Genomic DNA, 20,611 nt, shown 5'->3' with positions numbered 1-20,611 from the left:
TAATTTTCAAAAAGTCCTAGAAATTTTTTGTCAAAAATTCTTAAACAATTTCTTATTTTTGCCACAATTGGCTCTTTTCGAAAACATAAAATTTCGTCCTGAAAACAATGATAAATTGTAAATCTTTGATAGCTTTTGCCCTCACTTCGCTCGGTTCTTGTTTCTTTTTTTGAAACTGTTATAATTTCCTGAAAATCAAAAATGTTGAAGACATGAAAATCAATTTTTTGCATTTAGAATGATGTCCTTTTGCGTTTCAAATTATCAGTCCTTTGTCAGCAAAACCAAGTCAAAATAACTAATAGAAAAGTGTTCCGAAGAATCTCTGGAGAAAAACTAAACGAATAAAAAACACATTCAACAATATTTATTTCACAAAAGAAAAGATACATAAATAAAACAACAAAAATGGCCTCACGTTTCTCGACAAGAGATCCAAAAAACTCTTAAATTATAAACAACTAATTAGGTACCTATGTTTCTGAAATTTGATTTTTAAAACAGAAAAAAAACTATTAAAAATTTTAAATTTTAAAAATAGATTAAATTTGAATATCGTATTATTATAATCTCTAGTTTCAATAAAAATCTGGGTATAACACATAGGTACCTAATAAAATTGAACAAAAATTTTTAATTCGTTCTTTTAATCATGATAAGGTAATTTTACTCGGTTATTTAAGATTTTTTTTCAATAATCATTGGTGAGAAACTGAATTGGAGTTGAAACAAAATTCAAGCAGATTGGGAAAAAATGGTGAAGATGATTTTTTTTTTTTGAAATCTTAGAAAGTCAGTTTTATGTAAAAAAAAAAAATAGCTAAAATGATACAACTGATTGGTAACTTATCTTATAAGTATGTACATATTACCCAAGTATACATATAATTGGATTTACCCCCCCCCCCCCTCCCCCCCAGGTAAAGAATACAATACATATTATATCAAAAATAGAAGGATCGACTTTTTTTTGGTTTTTGTTTTTTGTTTTTTTTTTTTTTTCAATGGTAGTAGTACTCAGTATATCGAAATCTGAAGTACTTCCATCCACTTACAAAATATACAGAATATCTAGTGTAACTGTCTAATTGGCAAATAACCAGCATTTTTTTCCATTGAAACCATCACTTTATCCATACACAATCTTACTCCATAATTAGGTAAACAAAACAAAAAAAAGAGGTAGGTATATAGGTAAGATAGGGTATTATATTCTCTAGAACACACACACTCGTGAGCTAGGTAATCTCTCGTATAGGCCTCGAATTACAAAGCATAAACAGAGTAAATTACTCGACAATCGAAAATCTTACGAGGACAATAAAAACTTCATCTCATCGTAGAAGAGCTCGGCAATTCACACTTTTCAAACATCATCATCACAGTTATCACCGCCATCATCATCATCATCATCAACACCGTCGCTATTTCTCGCACAGACCTGCATCTCTCGTCGTCGGTAAATCCTTAAACCGTTATTAGTATACTTCGTAGGATATGTAAATTGTACTTAAAATTCGTCGCGTCGGCAATGGTGGTAAATGTGCAATTTAATCTTTCTAATATACACATACGTAAACGTAGGTAGGTATAAAATATACTACATTATACAACGTAGAGAGTCGTATGTACTCGTATACGACATTATATGGATACTATGCGAGTAAGTATATGGTAGGTACTGTATATGGCATCGAGTAACACAGTCGTTTAATTTAATCCCATTATTATAAACATAGTAGGTACATATAAGTATATGCCATCGTCGTCGCGACGCCAACCACTACTTTCTCATCCTGTAGCTTTTCTTCTCGACGTTAAACATTTTATCACACTTCCTTCCTTCATCTTCTTCATATTGCGCTCTCTCATCATCTAAAAACACACAAAATTCGAGACGTTTTTGCATACACGAGTACATACAAGTTGAATAAAAAACACAACCGGAGAAAACACACAAAACAGAATTTTTCGCCAGTTTTCCTCGTCACGTCATCGTACTTAGGTACCTTACTCATTCACACGTCCGTTAACCAGGTCGCGAACCCTTGAACCTCACATATTCCATTGGGTAAGAAAAAACACACATTTTAGGAGAGAATTTGCGGCTAGAGGGTCGTTGAAATAAATATTTAAACTCGTCGTAAATTGAATAAAAATACACCGGTGGAAAGCAAGATGCTGGAAACCAAGTACATAAACGTCCGAATAGTATTTTCGCTGATTGCCCTGGACTGTGAAAAATTTTCCGGTTTCATGGCTTCAATATCTTCGTCTGTGAAGGGAGAGCAACCATCGTCATCGATAAAAGGTATAGAGCGAGGTGTATTAGTAAAATAGGCAGGTAAAATAGGCGAATGTATAAGCAGAGCACTTAAGAGCAAGGCATGTTAGCGTTCGTTTCGTAGATAGGTAGAGGTACATATAAGTAAATCGTACTTTGAATAATAATCAACGTTACGTTGTGAGCCGATCCTTTGATAGGTTTGCACGTATATGGACCCGCTTCTTTGGGCGTCACTGTGGCTATGGTCAGTTGGCTAGTAATTGACGTCGAAGAAACCCTCGTATCGATACTGATACCACCTCCTACACCTCCTCTTGAGGACTGTAATTTAAAATGGAAATGAAAAGGTTTTGTTTTTTGATGTTACTGTTGACAATCAAGTACTCGTACTTTAGGATCCGTAAGTAGAGTGATTAGCGAGAGGTAAACTTGTTCAATGAGAAATTGTTCGGTCAATAAAATGTTTAAGTTTTGATTAGTAGTCACATAACAAATTTTTGAATCCCTCCCCCTCCCCCATTAAGTACCTACCTACCTATCATAACTGCTGTTGAATTACATATAAAAATTCAATCTTAAAAAGCAAAAATACATATCTCAAATCATTTTCAAAACTTTTTGAACCATGTGAAAAAAACGTCAAAAAAGGTTCAAAATTTCCCCATTTTACAAGTCTTCAAGATTTTGAATTTGAAGGTTGAACTTTATCTTGGAAATTGAAAACTCATATTCTTAATTTGAATATTAAACTTTTCTCATAATTATTTCTCCCTTGACCTTCTTACGAGAGTCGAGACATTTTAAATGAGTAAGGTGAGCAGTATTTTTTTTAAATTATTTTTTTTTTTAATATCCATGAAAGTGTGTAGGTAGAATTCCAAAAATCAAATGAATTTTGTCATGGTAATTTTTGTCTTATGAACTAAAATAATCATGTAACGCTTTAAAATAAGTCTTGATTTTGCTATTGTTTTTTTCATGAGTTGCACAATTCCGAAAGAGTATATGAGGCTAATTTGTTATTAAAAATAGAATTACATGTATTTTTATCTTTTTCCTCCCTGCCACCACGTATCCCAATGGTTTACATGCAAGGAAAGATACCATAATAAGATAATTCACTTCAAATGAATGTGGTACCTTTAATTTCGGAGCAGAGCAAAAAAATTATCCAGGTAAAATTTTATTGGTTCTCAATATTTCGTTTAATTAGGTGAGTGTTTTCTTGATAATAGATTTTTCAGCAATTATTTAGTTAGGTATGCGAGGCAATAAATCGTCGGCATGTTCGAAAAATTGGCCAAAATCAGAGAGAGGTTCCCAAAAAGCCACTTGCTTGCTAGATTTTTCACATGGTCCATTTTTTTATCGAACAAAATTTTCGTAATCGCCAAGATGATTCTCGTACCTACCTAGTACTAATAATTGTAAAATTTGAATCAAATTTTCAAAGTGAAGTCCTTCAAAGGATGAGCCCCTTTCGGACTGCACTATCAGAAATTCAACCAAATTAATTTTAGAGTTATGTTTTTCGAAGGTTCAAATTACAAAAAAATTCTACAACTTTTTTGACTGATCCTGTGGGTATATTTTTCAGCAAAATAAATAATAAGAATAGAAATTGAAACAAAAACACTTGACCATACCAATTTTAATTCTGAAATTCAAAAATTAAAACATATTTTCCAATGCATATTTTTTAAAATAATAAAAAAAATATGCCAGTCCGTCCCCTACCAAAGGAAAATATATATATATATTCATAATGATGTCCCAAAGTATTTGGTGCAGGTTTTTGAAATTGAAAAAAATAAAGGCCAAAAAACGCAAGAAAATTCACACGGGAGCAGGCTTATTGTATATTTATGCACATAAATGTAAAATGTTTTTCAATATTCTTAAGCTTCAATCAAAGTAGGTACATATTTTACCCCTTCCAAGATCAAAAGAGTCAATATTTTGATTTTTCAACATCAATTTTTAAAGTACCCAAATCAATATTATTGGACTCAACGCACCCAAAAACCTGACTGATGATTAATGTAAAGTAATGCAACATTATTTTTTTCATCTTTGGGTCAAATTGGGGTGCTTATGGCAGGGGTTAATAGAATCTGATCAAACGAAGTAAATTTCAGACTCAGTGCATTGAAACAACACCTAATAAAATATATGTCAAGAAGCACTATCCATTATTTTAGGCTGATGTCAAAATTTCACTCACTCATTTTTTTGAAATAAGGGACTCAGTATTTATCCAATTTATCCTCTTCTACCAAATGCTCTGATTTGATACAGAATGATCTAGGTTTGTGAAAACCCTCAAATTTCAGGATTCCAACGACATTTTTTTCAGCGCCTGACTCCCTCCCCCGTCCCTCTCAGCAAAAATCACAGACAAAGATGGTTCCTGTTTAGACAGTTAGACACCCTTGATGTTTTTTTGAACCATTTTTTCGAATGTTCTATTTCAAAGAATTAACAATTTGAAGAAAATACCTAATAGCTTTTTCAAAAGAATCCCCCCTTCTCACTTCCAAATCGGGCTAGGTAGCATATTTTTCTCATTGAATCAGTACAATCCAAAATAAAGAAACAAAAAAATACCATTTGTAAGCAATTCATGAAAGAACTTTGGCCTCTTGAAAGTCGCGGATAAGACTGATTTTATACCTACTCGTAAGTTTTTTGCATTCATGAAGAGAAGTTTACAAAAATGACTGTTTTACAAAATGTTGTACTTCCTCTCTATGAAATCTCATGAAAAAATTCGCAAACACCAAAATGTTAACCCTTTAAACTCCTAAAAGGTTAACAGTAAGTATAGTTTTAGAATAAATCGGGAATACTGAAATATTCTCTCTACTTTGTCTATATTCCAAACCTTCCCTCCAGATTTTTTTTCGATCAAGATAAAAAAGCATGTAATTAGAAAGAATGGCAAATGGCATAACTTTTTGGGAACATTAAAATATAATCACCTACAGTTTGTAATATAGAAACTACAAAAAAAAATGTTTAAGCTGAAAAAGATCCTATTTGAAAACAAATTCTTCAATTTGATGGATTTTTAAACGCATTAGGAATTCTGGAAGTCAGTTTCGAGCTATATTCAATGTCTTATAGGTACGTATAATTTTTATCACTTTTCTTTTTCAAATTACGTACTTTTTCACAGCTTTTCATTTTTCGAAAAGACCGTCTGCTTATTCGTAAAAGTACCATCTTCACAATAATCGTTATTTTTCTAACGAAGTTAAAACACAGCATTTTTGTCAACGTAGCAAACGATACACAGACGCAGAAGGAAAAAAGCAAAGAAAATACAGATATTCTGCTGCAAAATTGAATAAATAAACTAAATAGGTGCCAACTACCGAGAAAAAAATATACTAGCTAGGTATACCTACAGTACACTGCATAACGTAAACTCAATTATTTCGTCTCGTTAGAGAAATCTTGTCTAACATCTTTGCAAGTAGGTATAAGGTACCTATAGTACGAATAAGATATCTTTTTATACAAGAGAATTTATGTATTTGTATAGCAAGCAACAGCCAAATGTAGGAAAGGTATCCACTATGCAGACTGCAAACGTCTTCATTAAAAATATAATTTTCATATTAATTCAACGAAGCGATGTAACAATTTCCCATATACAAGCACGTTGAAAGGGGAAAGGATGTAGCAAAGGTTATTCATCCTTATTCGTCTGTTACTATATTATCTTTTGATTTCATTTTTTGAATTTTTTTTAGGTGTCCTTTACCCCTCCTATCGTCTGTTCTCGTTATTTGCGATAATTTACGAAGCCGATTATGGTGGCATCGTTGGTATCAGATTCATCCGTATCCAAGAATAATTTCTGGTTGAAAATTTTAATTAAAAATTTTCCAAAATTAATAGAAATGTACCAATTAGTCTGTTAAATCATAAAAACATGCAATTGACAACTCATCACGATGAGGAAATTGAATAATATAAAAAAACTCACCTCGATGGTCAACAAATCTGAATAATGCAGCCATTTCACCAATCTTCGATAATTTGAAAAATAACTCTCTTCTAGTGGAAATCTACTGCTATCATTGATTTTAATATAGCAACTAAGAGTCACCGTACTTCCATAATGCACAAATCGTTCCGAAGGGCCCAAAATACTGGCGATTTGAAACGGCAGACCATCTGAAAACAATAAATTAGGTATTATAAATTGATAATCCACCGGACAAGAATCATTTGATGCAAAAACATTGCTACGAGTATATAGAAATTTTGATGGAGAAGCAATTTTCATCGTTCATCATTTTGATCAATGAGCTAAAAGAAACAATCCTCCCCCTCCTCAACTCTCTCACCTCATTAAACCTCTCAGAGTCAGATCAATATAAATAGGTACATTGCAAATTATCAGAACACATTTCCTCCAAAGTTCTTCTCGTCATTCGACTATAAAATCAAAGACCACAATCTCGTTCAAGGTGCTCCATCTTTAGGTGAACTGTGAAAACACACAAAATACAGGTACATTCTATTTACAATACGTAGTACGAAAAAGAAAAAAAAGGCCACAATATGCAACGTGTGGCCCAAGTCAGAACAAACGGGGACGTGCCTATACATCTACGTGTAGAACCAGCTGTTTTTGATAGAAGTTTAATTACACGATGATAAAGCGATACTGCTTCGAAATTTCTTCAAAATGAAAATATTGTATATTACGAATAACGAGGATCGCTATTTTATTTTATACAAACTACACAATATATACGTACAATATAAACTGTAGGCAAACGTACACTATTTTCAACACACAACGTATTGAAAAATAATCTGCTATATACCGTTACGATTTATGATTCGCTGTCGTTATAGCGTTAATTTTTTAGCCCTTCTTTTTCCTGTACCCTGCACCCGCCACATCAGTCTTTAATAAAAACGTTTTAACGAAAGATTGACGAAAATGTAAACCTTTTTTTTTTTGCCATCGAGTTCGTTTGTTTTTCCATCAAATTTTAAATCCTGGCTTCGAATGTGTTTGACGTTTTTAAATGACACCCTATCGGAAAAAAACTACAATATTAGTGTACTCGCTCGTAGTCTTGCATATACGTATTAAGTAGGTAGATACTCATTTTTCAAATATAAATTAAATATTTTAATAAAGGCTATGATAGGGTAAGGGGGAATCAGCTTGAGAAAAATTTTTCAAATTTTTTACAGTCTCTTAAGGTGAAGTGACAATTACGGATCCATGGCCCACTCCAGGTTGTTGCTGAAATTCAAATATGTGATTCCTTTTTCAGTTGAAACTGGCCTCAAAAAAACTGACCCCCCCCCACACACCAGGAAGCTGAGCCATGGTGCCTCAAAGTAGGATCATTTTAGCTCAAAATTTTGTTTTTATAGGTTAAAAGCTCCAAAATCGATTAATTTTTTTTTAACCTTAGCACTCAATTGGTATAGTTTGAGATGCTGACCTCCCTATGGAGTTCATTTTTTATTTTTACATTTTTTTGGGGGGATTTTCAACCAAAATGACCCAATTATGAGACTCCTTGACTCAGTCCCCTAGTGTTGCAGGGGGCTAAAAAATTGTTCGGGCAAATTTCAACTCAGAGGTAACAACATACTTGAATTTCGAAGCCTTCAAATTGACCTCACACATGGCCCCCAGAACCTCCCCAAATGGGTAATTTTCATATTATTCAATTTGAAAATACTAAGGCTATATACTTATTCGTGTTCAGTGATATCAAACACATACTATTTCAAGTGCCACACGAATGAAATCATTTTTTTTACTTTTACCCCCTTTGAGGAGGTGCTGGGGGCCGTGAATCAGGTCTAATCAAAAATATGACGTCGTATTCGTGTTCAGCGTGACCAAAAACATACTATTTCATGTGTCGTCGCACGAACAAAACACTCATTTACCCCATTCGGGAAGGTGCTGGGGGATGTGGATGGGGCTCAATCAAATATCTGACGTCATATTCGTGTTCAGCGTCACTAACAACATACAACTCAATATACCACATGCCCCAGATTTGTTTTGAAAGTTTTGTCCAATTTTGGGTGAGGGGTGCTCCCCTCCATTAAAAGATCCCATCTCAAAAATTGAATACTTCGAAAAAGTACCAAAAGGTACACCTATGAAAACTATTTCAGAATTTTAAATGGTAGTTCTCACTTACAGCGCCATTTTGAAATTTGAACTTTCAACTTTTGAAAATTTCAAAATACTTAAAAAAGTTCAAAATGCAGTACCTTTTTGAACTGTGAAATCAGTTTTGATCAAAGTATCACTGCTTTGGAGGTATGCGCTACTGAAGTTGAGTACCTCGAGACAATGTAAACATAATGGAAGCCCCCCACCCACCCCCTGAGGAGGCTGGAACACCAAACTGATTGCGAGTTTCTTACTTATTGGATGTGTAGACATTGCAAAAAAAGAGCAAAATCGAAAGGCACTTTCAAAATCTCATTTTTTTTGGTCGACTTGACATGGAATGACCCTTATCTCATTTGTGATGAAGAAAGATCATTCAAAAGACGTCTATTATCACAATTCTACCACCCTCCTTTAGGAGGGGAGTAGACCTTGGCACAAATTCATTTTCACACTTTCGGCTCCATCTTGGGAATTTTTTGGTCAAGTGATAGGAAATTTGGCAAAACTGGTCAAGTTGGTAGTTTCAAAGTAGGTCCTTGTTTCACTCAACTTTCTCTGCGACCTACTCTCAGATGTGAAATTATTCAGCTTCCAATCAAGGTCACCTCACAAAACACATGTAAAGAAAATCACCTCAAAAAAATTGGCCACTTGGGCCCAGCACAAAAAAAAACATTTCAAATATACGTATTTCAACCCACCTCAACTATAATCCGAGCCCCAAAACCTCGATAATTATCTACGATATAAATTCACACCTCGAATAAAATCTTCCCCCGTTCCTCTCCTGCACTGCCAATAAATCAGAGCTTCTCCTCTTCTCGCGGAATCAGCTTCTTTCTCATTTTTATGCGACCATCATGAACGGAATAAACCTCACGCTAATGAGAGCAAACTCGCCGATAAATCTGCGCCCTCTTTAATTACGCCACAGCCCCGACAGGGAAATAAGAAAAGACTGGTGAAAAACGCCACCTCGAAACGGTTAAAAACAATTGCGGTGCAATTTCGCATTCCTTTTTTACGCAGAAGCTCGCGGTGCAAATTATCACGTACAAGGGCGCTGATTACAAACACCACGTTGTAGTATGTACTACGTTTTCTCCCTTCGCTGCATGGAAACTTCCGCTTATGTATACATAACCTCCACTCGTCCCCTTCACCCATCCTGCGAGTGATAAATGCTACAATATGATGTGATTTGAAATACAAATTTTTCACCACGTAGTCCGTACCTACCAAGTACCTTGTACACGAGCGAAAACATGGAAAAAAATATAACGAGCGATACTATACATGACGTCGTTGGCGTTGTTTAGAAACAACGTGTATTTTCCACCCCTCCTTCACCTTGTCTGTGTGTCTGAGGGGAGGTCGATCATCATCGAGGAAAACTATGTGTTTTCTACACACATCGAGAAACAAGTATAGACAACCAACGTGGAAAAAAAGATAGACAGAAAAAGAGCGAGCAAGGGCATCCCCCCTCAGCAAAAAAAAAACAACAACAACAACAAAAACTTCTGAGTAGCAGTAGCAGCAACAGCAACAACATCAACAGCAACGTGTACGGAGATAAATTAGCAGAAGCGCGAGTAAAAAAGATTAACGTTCGCTGCGTATTTATGTCTTGGTAATCTACGTACTACAAATTATAGCCATTACTTTTTAGGGGTTAATTTTATCCTTTTTTTGCGCTATTATACCTTTCCACAAAGTGATTTTTCATTAAGATGTACTAAGATATATTTTTAAATTTCATTTCGCCTTCGTGGCCCCGCGACACTACCCCCTCAAATCACCAAACTCCGCAGACTCTGCTGATGCTCTCGTATAAACGAACACACGTCGACGTCGTCGTGTTACTCTTTCCTTATTACATACACGTATTTGTGCGGGGGCATCCGCCAATAGGACGATGCTCTTCTAGCTTTTTTATTTTATGTGTGGAGTCCTTCGAGCGAGTGAGTTTCTCTTTGTGTAACGTCATTTATTTAATTAATACGGCTGCGTTTATTCACGCAAATCACTGCACGTCGTCTCCAGTACTAATAAAAATTCGTATGTAAAAACTAGAATTTATTACGTGTCATAACCCTTTCACACTAGGGTGGGTCGTTTTTCACTTCTTTTAAAATTTTGATGGGCCCTAGCAAAAAATTACGACCAAATGACTTCACTAAGGCATAGGAAAAATTTCAAATTTTTGGTCAACATTTGACCCTTCCCTCTCCACCCTCGGTTTGAGCTCCAAGTTTTAAAAATTTTGAAAATTTGTTAGTAGGTACTCATTATGATGTTTAATTCCAATTTTACCATCTTAAAAAATGTCAATGTATAGTATGTACGTACTTGATTAAAATAAGCCAAAAAACAACATAAATCTCTCCAGAATTTATCATTTTCGAGTTCCTCAGCAGAATAACTTGAATTTTTCCAGAATCCAAGCTACCATTTTTCGAATGTTTCTATTAAACACTCATTTGTCAAAATCATCGAAAGTGACTATAAATATTGAGATAGGTAATTGTGAGAGGAGGGAGGGATTTCCCATTATTTGGACGTGATGACGAAAAAGACTGAAATGTGACTTACACCCGGATTTCGACCTCTTTTGTGAGGAGGTGATTACAAAATTATCATTCAGTTCAAAGAAAAAACGAATATTTTGAGAAGTCTTGCATTCGGCAAAAATGAAGTTTGAACTTTTCCAATGGCCTAAAAACGACCAATACGACCATACCCAAATATCTGAAATGTCAAGAGACCATCTGAACAAAAACAAAATTGAATTTAAAAAATTGAAAGAGTTGAAAATTTTTCAAACTTGAAAACGTTGAGCTCAAGCCAAGGATGGGGGGACGGGGTGTCAAACGTGCACCAAGAAATTTGAAATGTCTCCAATGCCTTATTGAGGTCTTTTTCGGCTGTAATTTTTTTTTGCTGGGGTCCATTAAAATTCCAAAAAAGTTGAAAAATGACACACCTTATTTCTTATTATTCGATCATTTTTCAAACTTCTTTCTTCGAAATTTAAACAACATAGGAGGAGTAAAGGGGTTCGAATACAAAAAATTCGAGTATATTTTGAAACTCAGGGATCATGCCTTCACAAACCTGGCAGAACGAGACACATCATGTTCATGTCATTTTCAATTTTTAGCACTGCGATCTATGTAAGACTAGTACACTTCAGCGAGAGAGAGGAAGGGATTTAATGTGGTCGAATTGGAAAATTGAACCAAAATTCAAATTCAGCACTGTTGAATTATCAAACATCGAAAAGTATGCCACATTACTTTTCAATTTTTTAAAACATTTTTCATATAAATTGACGATGCTTATGCCCCCAGGGGAAGGTATCAAAATCACGGTTTAAAAATCAATTTTGAAAAAGAGGATCAAAAAAATACTCCCACTCTAATTTTTTGATCTTTTAATTGGTTGTTTTCAAATTGTGAATTTATCATTATGAATTAAGCTGTCGTCGTAGAAGTTCAGTTCTGAACTTTTTAAATTCTAATGATTTATTTTGAATCTACTATTCATCATCTCTGAAATTCTGTGAATATATTTATCACAAACTTGATCAATTTTGAGATGTGAACGTTCAAAGTTCTGCTGCTTCGTAAAAAAATCACAAATGTGCAAAAATGACTAAACTCCCCCTCCCCGGAAAAATTGAGCGGGAATGGCGGTAGTATCCTATAAAAAATACAGCGAAATCAAAACACCAGACTTCATTTTAATTCAAGCTCATAAAATGAGAAATGAGCCTTGGCATGGAGGAAACTCGCGTATTTACGGCAAACTGGTTATGCAATTTTATTAACATCTTTAAAATAATACGATTTGCATATAATAGAGATTTGAAGGCAAAACAATACCTCACCATTGTGTTATCCGAGTATGATCTTGGTCGAAAATTATAATTTTTTAGGTTGGTTCGAAAAGTCGTATTTTCAAAATGGACCCCTAAATAAAAAAGGGAACTCATCCCCAATTTTGGGGCAAAATTTAAAAAATCTTCTAATCATGCAATATAATTATTGAATAAGTACTATTTCAAAGGTGAAGTAAACAAAAATGATTTCATTTTTTACTATATCCCACCCCCACTGCTCCCTTTACATTCGCATCAATGTTTTAAAAGAAATTACCAAAGGTGGAGAGAAAACACTTGAAAATTCGGATAAAGATGCAATAATTTATACCCCAGGAATCATTCTTGAGCGATAAATTCAAATAAAAATTCAGAAAAAACAAAACATAGGTAACGATAAAAGAAAATTACCAAAACATGATTCCATTTGATTAAATTGGTAAAAAAAAATCATAAAATAGCCTTGAAATAATGAAAAAAAAAAACTTCAAAAAAGCATAAATAAATGAAAAATATCAAAAATTACAATTCAGTAAAATTTGGCCAAAAATTGCATAAAAATTGAACATGTGTTTGACAACACGTGAAAATAGTCAGGACTCGTACACAAATTTTTCCAAAAAAAAGTTTTAAAAAGTAACCAAAAAAAATGGGACAAAACATGAGTGGAAAAAAAATATAAAAATACTAAAAAATTAAAAAAATCAGAACGTTGTTTTTAAAAAAAGCGAGACTTTTTGACAAATTTTGGCAACAGAGAGTGAAAAATTCTGCAATAATTTCTGGCAAAAAAATAAATTATTGACAAAAAGCGCGACTTTTGACAATTTTACGAGACATTATTAGATCATTTTTTTGAAAAGGGAAATTTTTTGGAATTTTCTCCAAAAAAAAAACAATTGATTTTTAAAATTTTTTACAGAAACTTCAAATTACTTTGGAAAGGTCTACAAAATGAACTTCAGCAACTACAACATTGGTCGGTTCTTATTGAGCACCTTATAGCACCTTATCGACCGTTTTAGGTGGTTCCTGCATAATTTCGGGAGTGAGATTTCAAAAGTAAATTTTTAACTAATTTGTAAATTCTAGAAAAAGAGAAAAAAATCGAACTTTCAATAAAGATACATAACGGAAGATTTTTTTGACAAGATATTATTACACACAATCACCTGACCCAAAAACAATCTCAATTTGCCCTTTTTGAAGCCTCCAGCTAGTTATTTAATGCCTTCAGATGCCTCAAAAATCGCCCTATGAAGTGCCAAAATAAACTTCAGGGATTACAACATTGGTCGGTGCCTATGTAGACACCCAATCGACCGTTTTAGGTGGGATTAGCACGAAATTCTAGACGAGTGAGCTTAAAAGTGAATTTTTAATGTAAATTCTAGAAAAAAATGTTAAAATTCAAATTCTCAAAAACTATATTGAGTATACATATTATGAGTGGAATTTTTGTTATCATTTCGTCTGTTGTACATATCTAATCATAGGTAATCAATCAAATTGAAAACTGTCGCAAATTGACCATTTTGGAGCCTCCAGCGCAATTTTAAATTTTTTTCGGAAATTTCAAACTGCTTTGAACCGTTAAAATCTGGAGAAATTTGAGAATAAAAGTAGAAGCTCCCGAATGGAAAGGGGCTTTAAAAATTTATCATTCACACTTATGCCTTTTCTCTACTAAAATAGTTTCCATGATTACAGCTTTTTTGGTTTTTAAAAAATATTTTCAATAATTCACCAAAAATCAAAAAATAAATTTTAAGTGCCCTGAAAATTATTTAATCAGGAGAATTTTATCGAATGTTTGTTAAAATTTTGGAAGAAACTACCTCTGTCCAAATACATTGATTCTAAGCACTTTTGAAAAAAAAACTATACCTAATAAAGCCACACCTAAAAATTAATTCCCCAAAATACCCAAGAAGTAGTAGCGAATGTATACCTATCTTAAAAAACCCGGAAAATTGTAATTTTCAGTTTCACGTGAAACATAATCTCATATGGAATATAAAAAGAGAAAAATAAGAATATGAATTTACGAGCAATAAAAATACCCTACCTATTTTCGTTTCGATATTTCATTTGCAAATTCGTACTACGAGTATAGTCGAGCTGCATGAAAAATTCCATTTCATAATATTTTACTCCGTTTGGAAAAAGTATCCGTACCATTATGCGAATACGACTATTCATTAATAAAATTCCGTATCTTCGATAAATTAACTATATAAGGTAAAGGGACACTGGCGCGGGCGGGGCGCGGCGGCGCACCGACGAAACAAACATTTATCAGAACCAAAGTCGTATAATAACCGCGTATCGAAAAATAGAAGCAAAAAAACCAAAAGGGAAAAAAAGGTCAACGTACAAATAATAATTATCTGCGTTCAACTCACCTCGATTCTCTTCTCGGTCCGAATAATCGCTAACTCCATTACCTGTAAAATAAAGTTATCAATGAAAAACACACCGGAATGATAAAACTTCGCAATATTTTCTATTTCTTTACAAAAGTGAGACGGAGATAAAAAAAAACAGGCAACAAAAGAGAGATAATAACGTGGTTAATTATCGAACAAGAAGCTCGGTTGAATCAAGAGGGAGACCAAAAGTCGTCGTCATTTATTGAAAAAACAGACAGAAGAGGGGCAGCAAGACAGTACGATGGGAACTTTTCAGTACACTACAAGGATACGGAAAACTTTTATACAGCCATGGACCAATTTGTTGGCCTTTATTAATGGTATAAAAGTTGTAAGTTATCGGTACCGATGCGGGACTTACATTTCAGAGTTGGACTGCTTTAGCTCTCTCGGTTCGTGTTCCTTTTTTTTTGTACTCCGCAGCTTTTTGTATTAAAAAAAAGCAGTCGCGATAAGCTTTATTATATTCCAACTTAGTTATGATTGCTTTCATTGAGAGTTTATAGCTTCTTCCTTATTTCTTTTTATCAAGTCGCGAGTGTATCAACTCGGCTGGTGCTTATTTCGTTTCATTCACGTCCTTGCGTTGTCGTCATAGAACTTTATCGTTTATTACGTCACGATTGTACGAGTTATTGCAAATACCACCATGTATGAAGTACCAAATGCAGCGGGGTAATACGCCCAATGTGACCATTAAGGTGGGTCACCGAGGTAAAGTGAAAGAATTTATTGTATTTTACCATTAGACTGTTTACAATAAATTTTCAGAAATTATTTTGAAATGAGAACTATAGCTAAACTTACCAGAAAACACCAGCAAAAGCACAGCTCGTTTGAGATTTGGTTCAGTATTAATCTGGCATTCGTAAAACCCACTGTCCGAATTCTGCACATCGTCTAGAATCAGTGTCCAATTATTCGCTTCTTCTTGCGAATGATCAATATGGAAACGTTTATCGCCGGTAAATTTTACCATTCCTGATGTCAAAATTTTCAGATCTCGGCGACGAATCCACGACACCTAAGAAAGTAAACATAAAATTAAATGATCAATTATTACAGGAGTACAATTTGTTCCTGCTAAATTAGATGCGCCTAAGTTCGAGTTTATTGAGAGTATTAAAGTCGGATTATGTGTGAGCAAGAGGAGTAGACGTAACTAAAGAAATTCGCCACGCGCCAAGGTGGTCCATATGTATCCAAATCCTCGTCTTGTCAAGTCTCATTTGAAGTGATATTAAACTGTCAACGTACCGAGTAAAACAACTCCCTAATTGCAACTAAATACCATTACATTTTTTTAATACATCGTATATCAGCCTAGTACACTCAAATAACTCGTAAAAACTCAACTGTTTGTAAATGAACTTTTATTTAAATATTATGTATTTCGACTAGTTGAGCTTCATCACATAATAAACATAAGTACGAGAGAGACACACAACATGGATTGAATGTACCCAACACGACGAGCATCGTACGAACATCAATATAAACCGAGTCTAACCCATAAGTGTTGAAATTACGAGTACGCCCCACAACGTCTCGTCCTGCCATAAATTTAATGACACGAGACCCTGGTGGAAAATTTTACGAATCTAATTCTAAGTTTCTAAGTTATTTGAATCGAAAACCCCTCATATTATTTTGTAAGCAAAAGAACTATTTCCAGAAAATATTTCACACATGGGGAGAGGGGAGGGATTAGGGCTCATTGAATTATACCACAAAAAAATTGATGCTGGTTAGCAGAAGTAAATATTATATGACACTCTGGAAACTTGTTTTCATGCCTACTACTGACAGTAATTATTTTTGGAACTGACAAAAAATTCGGAGAAGCATTCAAACATAGGTCATGACTCATGAGATCAAATTTTCAAAAAGCTAATTTCATTTTTTGATTTTTGACAAATTTTCAAAGGTTTCTCACCCAAAAAAAAAAAAACAAATCAAAATTTAATAAAATTTAGGTATACATGCTCACAGAATCTCAATTTGTTTCAAACAGTAGGTATAGGAGCTCTCTCAAATAAAATGGTGGTGATTTTAAGCCATTCTGAAGTCCCCAGCAAATTTTTGGATTTCCTGGTTTTGAAAAAAATTCATCATTGTATAAAAAGATCATTTCAAATTGAACACACCACCACCCTTAAGTTTGAATCAACTATCTTCACGATCATATCGATCGATTTCAGTACCAATTTTCAGAAATCGTTTCTACTAGTTCAAATCCCAAAATTTATCATGGGCAGGGTCAAGAGTGATTCTAAACCATCATCGATTGATTTGGGAAGTAATGCAGAACAACAACCATCTTTGACTGTTTTCGAAAAATTAGAGGAAAAGAGATTCAGGAGAAAGCATTGAAAAGGCAAAAAGCTACCGAGTACAAAAATACGGATTTGAATCAGAGATCCAGAATTTTTCCTACAATGTTTTGACAGTAAATCACCTCATGATTTTGTTTTGAACCGCCTTCAACAGAAGAAAGAACTTTTGAATCCAAAACACAAAAACAGATTTCAAAAATCGTTCTCCAAACTAAAGCGTCACAAAAATGATCCGAGTTCGCATGATGTGAATTTCATTTAAAACACCAAAAACCAATCTAATAAGATTTCAAAATGATTTCAAGAGAGAACAAAAAAATTGAAGGTTACTCAAAAAAGATATACCTACCTAGTACCTACATTGTTCCAAAACGTTGTAAGAAAATTATAGTTGTGGAATTGGGCATAGAAATAAAAAATGAAAACTTCTATTTGAGCTCTACTGTTTTTATTGAAGCTTAAAACCCTTTCGCGCCGATTATTGGTTTTGCATCCCACCTCCAATTTTTTTTACATAAAATCGTTCCTTGGGCATCTCTAAGCAACATAAGTTCGTTACAGATTTTTTCCTCAACTCACACTCAAGATATTGAGGTGGGAACACGTAGTATGTCCCACCCGTGGACTTTGAAAATTTGTCCCGGGACATCATATGTCCCATCAGTGCTTAAAATTTGCAAAAATTGCTAGGACAAGTAGGACAATACCAATAATATCATTCCAGTATGCAAAAAGTCATGTGAAAAATTTGTATTTTGAAAGCAAATGAGAAAAAAAATTTAAAAAACACTTTTGCCAATAAAATCTTAAAATTGAGACATCAATTTCTTTTGACAGAGGATTTCTCTGTGAGTAATCCATCAAATTCGATGAAATTTGGACAAAATGTAATGGCATAGGTAATAAGGTTTTTGGCCTGTACTTATTTATCCTATACCTTTTACTATTGGTCTGCGGACGATAAGTATTCTGAGGAATACTTTTGAACTCCCTTAGTTCCGTACCTCGGATTATATTCAATTAGCCAAAATTCTCTTATTAATCAGAACCACTAACTCCGATTTCCTTCTCTATAGCAATATAGGCGAGATTGAAATAAAGGAAGAAGCCGGCATATATTATAAACTATATTTACAATACATGATGTACATAATGTTGCTATCAATCAGCTAGGGAAGATGTACACAAGACTAAATTACTAATAATATTGAAAAACTATGTTAACCTGTGATAAACTATATTGACCTTTTTAATGATAATAAATAACAACGCGAATCAGTTTAAACTTGGATAGCAATTTACACGAACGACAACAAAATTAACATAAAAATCATATGTAAACGCACTCCGCATAGAAACCACTCAAATAACAAAACGTAGTACAACTATATTAACCCGTGATGAAATCAGCGAAAACAACATTAACTCGTAGCCGATGCTTACTCTCGGGAAGAGAAAACAGGATGCAGAAAAACATTCCTGACGGACTGAAACTGTCGTTTTTTCGATTTCTTGAAAAAATAACAACCAAAACAGCTCAAAAATATCAAAAAATTATCAAATAAAACTTATTTACGTTTTTGTTTTTGAATTTGCGCCCTCAAAAATTAATTAAAATTAATTTTTTTATACCAAAATGTAGCTTATTCTATCTATTTTCAAATAAAAATTTGTTGCCTGGCACAATCACCCATGTGTTTGTCCCGGCCAGCGCGAAAGGGTTAAAAACTATGAAAAAGCAATGAAATCACTGTAGATCCAGGAATTGATCGAATTCCAGTAAAAATGGGCAAAAATTGCTTTAGAAATATTTAAAAAATAAGTTAAAATGGCACAATGTGAACCATATCAAACTGATGGGGCTTCTGTAGAATTGAACAAAATCTAGTAAAAACAGTTGAAAAAAACTGTCAATATATGACCGAAAAATATATGTATACTTAAAGCGTTATTTCTGCAAATTAATGAAAAAAATGATAAAATTTCAGTAAAATTCAGCGATAAAACTGATAAAATTTCTGTAAAATTGGACTAAATGCAGTAAAATGTGCACACAACATAGTTACAATGGCTAAAACATATGAATATAGATCTTCAAACTCACGATAAATTTACAAAAAAATAATAAATCTTAGTAAAATCGAGCCAAAACTGCATTAAATAACATTAAAAAAACTTTAAAATCATAAGAAATGAAAAAATGGAGAAAAAAAGGATTAAAATAACTGCGAATCGATACAAAGAAATGTTGGAATTCCAGTAAAATTCGACAAAACTCAACAAGAATTGTTTCGAACGTAATTAAAACCTCTTAAAATGACATAAAACCTCCAAAAAAAAACAAAAAACACACATTTAAATCACTGAAAAGTGTTTGAAAATAAGTAGGTATTGAAGTCTAAGTGAAGTTTGGCAAAAATTGTGTTGAAAACATGTTAGAATGATATAAATAAATCACAAAGAAATGGAATCAAAATCACTGCAAATTAACAAAAATGGATGAAAATTGCTGTAAAATTGAGCAAATTTTATAAAACATTGTTAAACTGGTTGAAAAATACGAATAAAACTGAAATTACTAAAAATCCACAAAAAGACGAAATTATTAATTGCAGTCAAATTTGACAAAATTTAGCAAAAATTGTCCTATTGTTGAAATCTCTTCCTACCATAAGGATAATGAATTTGTTTGACTGATTTTCAAAGATTATTTAAGTTTTTCTGCTTTGAAAAAAATTGATAAAAATCAAAAAGTCATTCCCATGCCCTTAATTGTGAATTACGATGAAAGTCAAAAATGCGTACCCCCCCCCTCCACAGAATAGAATCAAAATCGTAAAAAAAATGCTCTCAAAATCGTGTGGAAATCGATTAAAATCAAACATAGGCCATTCCAAAATGATCTAGAAATCGATTAAAAGTCAACCAATTTCTTCAAAACACCTCAAAATCTCTAGAAGTTGTTTTTCATTCTATTTTCAATCAAATAAATCGATTTTCGTAGGAAAAAGATCAAAAATTTTTGTTCACACGAACCCATCAGGAGTAGGTAGGTAACTACATATAATTTGAAATCTAAAATTTGAATACCCCCACCCCCTATTTTTGACCTTTAAAATCGATAGGTAGTTTCTTGAGTTTTTTTTTTTTTTGGAATTTTCAGAGAATTTTTGAATTTTTCAGTTATCAAAAAAATTATCGGATGAATTATGAATGTGAACTGGGAGAATCCCATTTTGCAAGATTGCACCAAAATTGATCTGGAAGGCCACAAAAACAATTAATTCAAATTTTCAGATTCTGAATTTCATTCAAATAAGCTCTTTTCATTGCATTTTATCATAACTGGGAAATCCTAAACCACGCTGGATGCTCCACAACGACTCAATGCCCCCCTCCCATCAGATCCAAGGTCGCTCACTTTCTTTATTTTGAAGACAAAACAAGTTAAATCGACATCGAAAATGTGCTTCAGAATTTCGCCCCTTCAATCACAAG

General features: G+C 33.4%; 1 protein-coding gene across 4 annotated transcripts in view; it reads right to left on the bottom strand.

Moving 5' to 3' along the window:
* Positions 1–345: 345 nt before the first annotated feature.
* Positions 346–20,611, bottom strand: part of LOC135849338 (uncharacterized) — a 181,731-nt gene continuing 161,465 nt past the window's right edge. For all 4 annotated transcript variants that reach the window (XM_065369721.1, XM_065369723.1, XM_065369722.1 and 1 more), the window contains exons 3-7: positions 15,585–15,801; positions 14,751–14,792; positions 6,282–6,472; positions 2,440–2,608; positions 346–2,275 (exon numbers count right to left, since the gene is read on the bottom strand). In XM_065369721.1, coding sequence (XP_065225793.1) covers positions 2,133–2,275; positions 2,440–2,608; positions 6,282–6,472; positions 14,751–14,792; positions 15,585–15,801 — 762 coding nt within the window. In that variant the 3' untranslated portion in view covers positions 346–2,132. The remainder of the gene's footprint in view (positions 2,276–2,439; positions 2,609–6,281; positions 6,473–14,750; positions 14,793–15,584; positions 15,802–20,611) is intronic.

Source organism: Planococcus citri, chromosome 5, assembly GCF_950023065.1.
Source record: "Planococcus citri chromosome 5, ihPlaCitr1.1, whole genome shotgun sequence".
Classification (NCBI taxonomy): Eukaryota; Metazoa; Arthropoda; class Insecta; order Hemiptera; family Pseudococcidae; genus Planococcus; species Planococcus citri.
The sequence above is the reverse complement of the archived record's forward strand: the minus strand, read 5'-3'. Positions and strand labels throughout refer to the sequence as shown.